Genomic DNA, 11,167 nt, shown 5'->3' with positions numbered 1-11,167 from the left:
AGACAGTGATGGATTGTTAAATAATATTACTTCTTAATTAAAATGTCTTGAATTTGAATCCTATAAATAAAATCACTTTTAATAATAAATGTTTAATTTTTTTGTGAATTAATCGGATTTTCAAAATAATATATATCAAACATTCAAAGTTGGAAAAAAATAATGGTGATTGGAAAATAATTATTAGAAAATCTCATCTTTCCGTGTAAACATACTTGACTTTTTATATATAATTAAATATCTATTCAAGTCTAAAATTCAAACAAAATACTTTACTACTTTTTAATTATTTGACAAATTATGTTATATTCCCATTTCACGTTCTATTATACTAGGAATTTTATTTATAAATATAATACCAAATAAATATTTTAACCTCTATGTCGAACCAAATTGTAATATAAACAAAAACAAATATATATATATATATATAATTCAAAATAAGGAAAGTGGGACGAAACCAACCTAATCTATGGCGGCTTTTGGACGTCAAAATTAGTTTACTATTCAAAACTCCTATAATGTCACGATCATTGTCTTTGTTTGTTTGTTTGTTTTTCTGTTAGAAAATTTTTTTGAGATTTCTGATCAATTTCTTGTAAAAGATTTTTATAAAAATTTGTGTGTTTAGAATAGTGATGTATTGATTAATTTATAATTATATCAATTATTTTATTAAATATTTAGAGTTTCACCAAAAGAAATCGAGGTTACGGTAGTTGTTGAATTTTCTACAAATACATACACGACTTGTGTGGACAGACAGTAATGAGGCCAAAAACTTTGAGGTACTCAAGGTTTAATATATATTTATAATAAATAGTAATGTTTGACTTATATACATAATATAATATTCCGAGAAGATTGTAACTCTGTCTTGATAGATCAATAGACTTACCAGTATTAATCGTTACGAAGGAGGATATTTAATATTTTGTTTGGATAAGAACAGTTAATATAATTAATCTTCTATTGGTCCTCTTTTGGAGGCTAAGATACGATATAATTATAATTTAATCATCATATATTTTTCAGCTACTAAAATAATAAACTATGATTAATGCAAAATCATATGTTATAGCTAGGAAAGTGCCAAATGGATAATAGTTTTTTTCAAAAAAAAAAAGTGACGGATCAATTTTCAACTATTATATTTATATGATTATATTAACGTTAACAATAGATATAACAATAACATATTTTGTGTAATCTCGCATATGGTGTATGGAACGAGTAGAGACCTTATCTCTATCTCGTGGAGATAGAGAAATTATTTTCGAAAAATCCTCGACTCAGGATATGTTGTTGTTGCTAAAGTATTTCTTTTCGACAGTTTGAAAAAGTCATATACTGAATTATCCATGTAGTTGAGAGCCCACATTGCCCAAACACAATAACACAAACTAATTTATTTTATATTATTAAATTGAAACATGTTTAAATTGAGTAACACGATAATAAAAATATGTATAACTATTTATAATTTATTTGAAATTGAGGCGTAGTTATTATGGAGAAGCCTTAGAGTTGCGATGAAAGAAAAGTTGGATGCAAGAAAATTTTGTCCATTGCTTTTATGATTAGTGTATTATTAGTTGAAACTTGAAGCAAGAAGTTAATAATGGTGTGCTAAGAAAGGTAGCAATCACATCAAATCATAGTATTATTTTTCATGTAACACTAATTTATTTGGGAAATTGTGTTAAAATTGTTTGATTGCAAAAGGAACCTCTCACTTTTAGGTTTATCTAATGGTCTGTGGCACCATTAGAGTTCAACATTAATGTTTGACATAGTATAACACCTCCCACCTACCTCAGAAAAATACTCATGGGAAAAGTATTTGTTGATTCAAACATGGGTGTGGTAATATTTTTGGAGATTTGCTTTACCACTGTTTATATGGAAGGAAAGTGTCGGAGGATAGAATATCTACATCACTCCTTCGGGTGCAACCCTTTCCTGAAACCTTGTATAAACGTGAAATGCTTTAAGGGGTAATAGAACCCCCTTAAAAATAAGGTATCCCTGAAACTTCGAGTATAATTTAGGAGGGTACTTATGCAATGGCAAGCATTTTCAGTAGCTTGGTTTTATATCAAACAATATGAAAAAATCAACTATTCTCATTATAAACACATTTATGTCTTAAGACTTTACAAGCAGAGTTTCTTCTGAGCATCACTACAATTGACATTATTGATGATTTACATTGTATCTATAGAATTAACTAAATTTACATGTATTTTTCAGAAAGTTGAAGATACATTGAAAAATAATACAAGTAGATAAAATATTGAGGCTGTCTCAATGATATGCCATCCCTGGTGAATGGTCCAAATGCAGGGAGGCTACTGTGTTTGTGCTTCATCTACAATATTTGCTCTGCATATTGGCTCATCGATTGTATCTTGTTGTAACTAGTCGATGAAGGGCAGTAAGCTTGCACATAGGAGTTCAAAAGACAACGAACAGAAACAAAGATGACTACAAAAGCCATGATCGTTTTCCATCGGATTAACCAAATCAGTAAATCCAATGAAGGAATTGATTGAAACTGCAGCAGGTCGATAACAAATATGCCCAAGCAGCTCGAGGCATTGGTAAAATGGCAAGGATTATCTCCAAAGAAGCTCATTTGTTGTTTCATGTCCCGATTTCTTTCTTAAGGATTCTGTCAAATGAAAAGAAAATAAGGGCGATCAATTTTGTAAGTTTTGAGAGATTTAATCTTGGTCAAATACCTAGATAGCCCCTTAAACTCGACATAGACTTAGTTAGTCACCAAATAGACACTTGAACTTGACAGAAGTGTGAACACTTTAGGTTGACAAGTGTCTATTTGGTCACTGACTATGTTTGAGCGTCTATATTACCAAACATATCAAGTTTAAGGGGCTATCTAGGTACTAAGCCTTTAATCTTCAAAGATGTTCTTGTAATTACTATCATCCGAAACAGGTAATCTCAAGGGAAGTGAATATTAACAAGTGTTCCAAACCAAGCTTACCAACTCTTTGTCTAATAACAGCAGCATTCTCGGTCCCTCCACTACGTTGAGCAAAGAAGAGTATATCGTCATACATATTACTTGATGGTTGAAGTTGTCCATCCTCCATCCACTCCAAAGCCTGCATCAGAAATTCACCAAATTGGTTTACCGATCAATGTTAGAAAAGATCGAACACAAGGGTTTTCAAACCAATACGAAGATGGATATTAGCAAGCATAGAAAGACAGAATTTTCTGAATTTCGGTGAGACCAGTTCTTGCATATTAAGTGTGCTTCTAATTCCTCTGCAATTGCTAGTATCTCATAGGTCTGGGAATTCAGCATTTTTCACTACCATTTTTCCTTTCTTTTTTTGTGAAAGAAAGGTAAGGTAATATCGTCAGAGTTTAGCACTCGGTGGGTTCAAGGCCTCTCTGTTTAAATGTATAGCAAATCAACAAATTTCTATTTTCATTTTCTCTACTCGTACAAATATAGCAAGTCTCACTTTGTTGGATAACCATTCATCTGGGAAATTAAAGATGACGGTACCAGAAGTAGAGTGAAGGGGGATCTTGGAGTAACTGGTAAAGTTGTTGTCACGTGATCAAGAGGTCACCGGTTTGAACTATGGAAACAGCCTCTTGCAGAAATGCAGGGTTAGGCTACATACAATAGAAATCTTGTGGTCCGGTCCTTCCCCAAACCCCGCCTATTGCAGGAGCTTAGTGCACCAGGCTGCCCTTTTTTTGGTGCCAGAAGTAGAGTCTGTCCTTTAAAATACAATATTCTACATCACTGTATTACTAGTCGTGCTGACAGTAGCTAAGCAAGTAATACACATTAATAGACTTCTAAGAAATGTGTTTGTTTCGAGCAGTCTTTCTCTAGATTACCTCAGAGAAAGAAAGAGTGAGAGGAGAACAAGCTAATGTATCGGGTATTATGTAAAACTCACAATGTAGAACTACACTCCCTCTATTTCAATTTGTTTGTCTTACTTTCCTTTTTAGCCCATTTCAAAAAAGAATGTCTCTTTCCCTTTTTGGCAACTCTTTAATTCTAACTTTCCACATGGCATGTTCAAGACCACAAGATTAAAGGGCATCTTGGTACATTCTACGTATCTTTAGTTCAGCACCACAAGATTCAAAAGTCATTTTTACTCTCTTAGACTCCGTGTCAAGTCAAAACCAGACAAACAAATGGAAAAAAAGGGAGTACTAGTTTTACTATGTTTGAAGATTTAGACTTTTAGAGCCACTACGAATTATGCAAAAAAGAGAAGCAAAGAACACTCTAAGGCCACAACAAAAGGATCGTTTGTCTTAAATAAACGAAAATATTTGCCAGAAGTTCTAAAGGTATTACCTCAATATATTTCCTCCAATTTCCAGCAGCCAAAAGATTTTTCAGCAGAACTGAATAGGTTGTTAAGTTTACTTCTGCACATGATGTGACTACCTTGTAGAAAAACTGCATAAGTGAGAAAAGTGGAGGAAATGTGTCAGATATTGCCTTAAAATGCAAGGTTGAAAATGAATCTTACTGAAAGAAAGTACAAGGCTTGACGACACCGCGTTGAATCAACATTTCAACTGAACATAAAGTTACTGAAAATTTCACTTACTTTTATCATGGTTTCAGTCCTTCCAGATTTGCCAATACTATGCAGAAGCTGGTTTAGCATTCCAACAGACACATAAGGGAGTGAATCCTCCATTGTTGTAATAATTTCTGTAATCATCCTCCAATCTCGTAATCTTCAAAAAAGTGTTAGATTTATCATTATCGAGTAATGATACACCAGAATAGAGTCTAATAATTGGAGCTACTGGGCATGGACAACAACTAGCAATATCAAAAGAGAAAAGCACAAAAAGCTCTAAGGTCCGTTGGGGCATTAAGCGCAACGCGCAAATGACGTGGGCTTTAACGGGAAAAAAGTGCAAATGGAGAAAAAATACAAATAACTTTTGTCCAAGACTAATAATAATAAAACAAGAATAGCAAATATATGAAGAAAGAAATTGAAAAAAGATTACGATAAAGCAAAACATCAATTATTTAGTGTCGCCTCTTCAAGAGATGCTCATTGGCAAGGAAAAGCACGTCTTAGAGCCTTGATGACAACACCAAAGAACACATTAAGCGACGCAAAGCGCTCAACATGTTTTGCGCCTCGCTTCAAGGCTTAAGCACGCCTTTGACTACACGGACAATAACTACAAGTATGTCCTAGAAATGAAACAGGAAAATGAGAGTTTGAACAGAAAAGAGCTTTATGCGGTCTATTGAATTGTTTTTTATAAAGGTCTGTAATACTTATTGAAAAGATGTCAAGATGTCACTTTATTTCATACACAAGATGTCAACATATTCAATTTACATGATTTTGAGTGTAATGCTTGATCAATTGTTTGATAATTATACCAATGCAATCACTTAATAGCCAAAAATAGCAACTTCTTCCATTAATCCTAGGAAATACTACTATGCAGATGCACAAATTCCAAATGTTAACTTTCTGTATATATGCAACCCCTCTGCATATGCAGGAACATGCATATTTTTAAATGAGGACTTACATGCTGCTGGCTGAGACCAATTCAAACAAAACAGCCTCGGTGAAAGGGATATTTCTCTCTCTCATAAAATCCGCCACAAGCAAAACTTTGTCAGGTTGGCATCCTCTATTAAAAGACCTCATGAGAGCTGAACAAGCAATAGCATCAGGGAGAACACCATTCAATTCCATTTCTTGAAATACTTCAAAAGCTTTCTCCCAATTCTCTGCAAAATAAATTTGTTCCTAGTTATATGGGTCAGGACATGCAGCCAACATATCCCTATGGAATGTACAGGAAAATCTACCTCCAATACTATATGCATTTAGCATTGTTGTATACGCAATGACATCAGGCTGAAAGCCTTCCATTTTCATCATCGAAAACATAGATTCTGCCTTGGCAAGTTGACCCTGAGAATGAGGTAGGGAGCCTGGTCAGTTTTTGTTTTTTTACTTAAAAGAAAGTTGAGTTCAAGTACTTGCCAGATTAGTGTAAGCGCATATTGCAGAGGAACAGACCTCCTTCGTCAAAGGGATCTTCAGTGCTATCATCTCATCAAGAAATTCAAGTGCCTCCGAATAGTTTGACATTCTACAACAACCACTTATCAACACATTATATGTTACAGAATCAGGCATAACTTTCTTTTTCCTCATCGACTTGTATAGGGTCATCGCCTTTTCATATTCGCCAACATTCAGATAACTCCCAAGAGCGGAGTTATAGGCGACTGTATTCAACTCAATTCCCCGCATTTTGGCAGCAATTAAGATGGAATCAATGTTCACTTTCTGACAACAACGGCCGCTTGCAGCCAATAAGGTAGAAATAGTAACAACATTGGGCTGTAAGCCATCATGTTCCATTTCACGGAGCACTTGGACAGCCTTGTCCAGAAGACCATTAGATCCATAAGCATCAATCAGTACATTATAGCTAACCAAATTTGGTTTCAAATTGTTCCTTTTCATCCGTTCAAATGTTTCCATGGCCCTTTCAGGCTGTTCTGATCTCCCATAAGCATTGAGTAAAGAGGTATAGGACACAATATCAGGGCGGATGCCATTATTTTTCATCTTATCAAAGATTGACAAAGCTTCCTGAGCCATCCCATGTGAAGCATAAGCACCAACTAAGGTATTATATGAAACAATATTAGGTTTCAGACCTTCTGCAAGCATTGTATTAAAAACAGCCTCGCAGTTTTTTATCTGACCAGAAACAGAATACATGTGCATGATAGTGGTAAATGTGACTATGTCAGGAATACATTCAGCTCTTTTCTCTCTCATTGAATTAAATATCTCAACAGCTTTCTGATATTGTCCAAGCTTTACAAGACAGTGTATCACAATATTAAGGGTCGTAGTGTCAGGACGGATTTTAGTTCCCTTCATTAGTTCGAAATAGGAAAGGGCTTTTGCATACTGGGAACCATTTTTATAGGCAGATAACACAATATTATGAGTCACCAGGTCAGGTCCAACTCCATTTTCAGTCATTTCCTTGCAAACTTTAAGAGCCTCTCTCCAATTTCCACTAGATCCACATGCATTGATCAAGTTGTTGTACGTTGATCGATTTGGTGGAATCTGCAGCAATTCCACAAGCAAGTTTCTTCAGATAAATATGTCACATAAGAACATGAGCACACAAGGGCAAAGAGATCCAAAACAACAAAAAGTGAAAACTGAAAATACAAAACAAATAAACACCGTTGGCCACTGCTAAAATCAATTTGGTACATACATGCAGTTACACCTAGCAAATTAGTTCTATACAGTAATTGAGCAAGCAGAAGGACTGAGACATATGAACATTTTCATAACCCAAAGGGCAATTGGGTGTACTTTATGGCTTAGATGCTGAATGGCTCTGATAGCTTATTCCCAACCAGTAACATCCAACAGCACCTTATCAGTTATCAGAGTAGAAGCATTGCAAAACGGTATTCGTCCGGATATCAAGCTGAAATTGTGGCCAACTATGTCTGGAAAGCTAGAACGCTTGGAAGGATTAAGCTTTGAAAATGAATAATGCGAGAATACACCAAGGTCCAACCATATTGAACTTTTGAAGGCTTAGTGAGTGAAAAGTTTGAGCTTGGAAGCACCCTACTAGTACTATCTATCGATAGGCGAGAACAGACTGCTATTGACTGCTTCACCTATTTGTTCTATTATGGCCGACGTGGAGACATCAGAGGAAAACCACCAAGAAAGGGAAAATATAATCGATATATGGATATTCCACAAATTAGCTGTCCCAATCACTGTACATCCATGAAAGTTGAAAAAACAACCAAAGCCAGAAATTTTGATCAAAATTCAAAAGAGCTTATTGGAAAATCAAGTTGGAGCAAGTTAAAAAGGGGTATCTAAGAAAAGCTAAAACATGGAAAAAGAACATTTTTTCAAGGAAAGCCTTATTAAATCAACCAATAGAACTAACGCAAGAAGAGTTAGTATTTATCTAAATGTCAAAACAAACTGAAAAAGAATAAAAGGAAAGAACTCACATCAATACGCACAGATATCGTAATAAAGAGGAGTAAATACACACAGAAGCACGGAGCATGTCTTCCATTATATTCTTTGCCCAACGCCATTGACCAGCTTTACCATGTGCACTGATAAGGGCATTGTAGGTCTCAACATTAGGTTGGCACCTACCAAAATAACAGGCATCGTGAACATGTATAACCAAAAACACAAAAATAAAGGACATGCAATGAATCTGACATACACGATATCGATAAAAAAAAAAGTGCCTGACATACATGATTAGAAAGTACAAATTCATGTAAATAGATGGAGTAGAAGCACAAATCAAATTAATTAGAGCAACTAACTTATTGAACTCAACAAATATCAGAAAAAGACCTCATACTTCGTAAATTACAAAAAAGAAAAAGATTTATCATATTTATATATATATATATATATTTGCAGTTTTTATCTATTCTAACTGCCAAACAACGCATTGCAGATAACAAGAAGGCATTTATCTACAAGAAACCTCTTACAATTCGGGGGGAAAAAAGAGTAATTCATTGTTTGGGAAAAAACTATATGATACCATTAACAACTAAACCATAACTGCCATCACAATATAGGTTGTACCCTGGCTTCTTGTTATGGAGTTGCCACATTTCTTAACCATAGCACTAACACAAACTTGCGAGAAATCTTCATTTACATTACTTATGACAAAGTCTTAATCATGTCAATTTGGATTACCAATGAAACAAAGAAAAATTTGTTGAAAGTTAAAAGGAATAAGAGTACCTCCACTTTTGCATCTCAAAAAACAAGCCACGTGCCTGATCAACCCGATTATGTCTAGCATGTAATCTGATCATCATGTTGTAGATATCCCTTCTTGAACAATAATTCTTCTGATTTTTCATCCAATTGAAAACATGGATGCTATGTTCAATTGAACCTGTTTGAGTTATTTCCTACATCACGATATAACAAAGAAATTATTAAACTTTCAATGAGCCTACTCTTTCAGTATGCTTGTACAAAGGAGTAATCTTTTCCAAACAGAACCAACAGAACACTACAATTGCCAAAAAGACACATCACCTGAAACGTACATATAGCAAGGTGACATTTTTCAAAGAAAAAATAAAGTCTTTTAAGAATCAATTACATGAAATGTTTATGATTCTCTTAAACATCGTCTAAAATGAATTTGTGTCAGTTATATGAATCCTTTATATCCGGTGTCCATTCCATTCTAATCATACACATGTATTCCTAGTAAATACTCTTTCAGTGTGCTAGTCCAAAGGAGTAGTCTTTTTCCAAACAGCACTAGAACACTATTGCTGGCACATAAACATAGTGGCGGAGCTAGGAACTCAAATAAGGGGATTTCAAAAAAAAAGTCATATGCCAAGGGGATTTAACAACTTATATATATGCCAAAAAAATCACATCCCCCTTTCACTTACATAGTCTAATTTTTCAACAAAGGAGGTTCAATTTAACCCCCTTGCACTCCTCTGTCTCTGCCCCTAAATAAGCATACCCCCCTGAAAACTTACATATAGCAAGATGACGTTTTTCAAAGGAAAAATAAAGCTTTGGGAATCAATTACAGTAAAACATTATCTAAAACGATTCAAGGTCAGTTATACGTATCCTTTATATCCATTCCCTCATATCCATTTATTCCTACTAAATAATTGATCTTTTAAAACACCCCACAACGACAACTGCGTCTCAGTCTCAGACAAGTTGGAGTCGGCTATATGAATCCCTATTTCGTGTATTCGAGCTCATTTCATATCAATCTTTAGGAACACCCAAAAAACTATTTTTGTAAAAAAGTCACCTTTACAAGAATGGGAAAATTCCTTCTTGCAAAACGTCCAGCCCAACAATTCAAAACACCTTCAATATCATCCCAATGATTAATCTTCATAATCTTCTCCACCACTTCAGAAACACCCCAATCTTTCTGAAACCTATCTCCTTCAACTCGTAAACGTTGGTGTTTAGGCAAATCAGATTTCCTGAATCCATCAATTCTCACAGTTACTTTATGTATCCCTTTGTCATAATCAACAGAAGCATTCTTCTTCTCCTCAAAAGCAGTCTTGTTGTCGTTCTTGGGTTTTCGCTGTTTTTGGGAGATTATAATAGATGTTCTGAAATGGGTTTTGAATTTGGGATTTGGGTGTTGAGTGAATGTGGAGATATGGGAGTTTTGTATGGTGGTAGCCATGGAAGAAATCTTCAGGGTTTGGGGAGTTTGTGTTCTTTGAGGATAAACCTTTGTTGAAAGAATTTGAGTGAAAAGTATCAATTTGTCACTATTTTGTAACTTAGAAACAGTATTTAGACACAAGTGTCAAAAGTGTGAGTTTATCAAACCAACAAATAATAGTTTAGATATGAAACTTACGCTCCTAATAGTTTAAGTATGAAACTCAAAAAAGAGTATAGTTTAGGTGTGTTTTTGACATTTATCTCTAATATTTATATTAAACTATTTCAAATTTGTTAATCAGAGATATCCGATTCGAACATTCAAAATAAAAACAACCATGTTTGGAGCTTCGCCCCTTTAAGATGGTCATATAAATTATAAATTCGGATTTTGTCGGATTTTAGTAACAAAACAGAAAAAAAACTATTACTGGTAGTGTTATATAGTACATACTATGCATGTACACTTTTACTTGTCTGTTGTACTAAAATTAGATGCTTATTTTTACTTATCGACTTTGAAAAATCGATAGATAATTTACTACTTATTTTAACTTTATTATTACGTAAGTAGTATTCATTTTTCGACATTTAGATTACTTATAATAATCAAGAATAATATAGTAATATTAGTACTATTTTATTAATTATTTTTTATAGAGTATATCAAGTCAAAAATGGACGGAGGGAGTATTATGTAGCATTCCGTGAAGTGGAAACTAAAGTAGTGTTATCAAAAATGTTTAGTGTTAAAGTAGGATTAAGTTACATTAAATATAATTAAATAGCAGCAAGTAGTAAGCAGGATTAAGTAGCATCAACTAGTGTTAAGTGGTGTTATAACAACATATCCTATATAATTACACAAGTGAAATTTAATGAGT

The 11,167-nt window shown here is 34.0% G+C and overlaps 1 protein-coding gene across 2 annotated transcripts; it reads right to left on the bottom strand.

The window, feature by feature from the left end:
• Positions 1 to 2,108: 2,108 nt before the first annotated feature.
• LOC129870327 (pentatricopeptide repeat-containing protein At2g41720) lies at positions 2,109 to 10,388 on the bottom strand. 2 transcript variants are annotated; one of them, XM_055945061.1, is made up of 10 exons: positions 9,907 to 10,388; positions 8,850 to 9,022; positions 8,125 to 8,230; positions 6,045 to 7,154; positions 5,867 to 5,972; positions 5,581 to 5,785; positions 4,623 to 4,755; positions 4,364 to 4,468; positions 3,011 to 3,131; positions 2,109 to 2,674 (listed from the first exon to the last, which is right to left on the bottom strand). In XM_055945061.1, the coding sequence occupies exons 1-10, from the start codon at positions 10,297 to 10,299 to the stop codon at positions 2,619 to 2,621; spliced, it is 2,508 nt and encodes an 835-aa protein (XP_055801036.1). In that variant the 5' UTR covers positions 10,300 to 10,388; the 3' UTR covers positions 2,109 to 2,618. The 2 variants fall into 2 exon arrangements, with proteins under 2 accessions (XP_055801036.1, XP_055801038.1); XM_055945063.1 differs by having other exon boundaries at positions 6,081 to 7,154.
• Positions 10,389 to 11,167: the final 779 nt, after the last annotated feature.

The sequence above is a fragment of the Solanum dulcamara genome, chromosome 10 (assembly GCF_947179165.1).
Source record: "Solanum dulcamara chromosome 10, daSolDulc1.2, whole genome shotgun sequence".
Lineage (NCBI taxonomy): Eukaryota > Viridiplantae > Streptophyta > Magnoliopsida > Solanales > Solanaceae > Solanum > Solanum dulcamara.
Note: the sequence above shows the minus strand (reverse complement) of the source record. Positions and strands in the feature narration are given on the sequence as shown.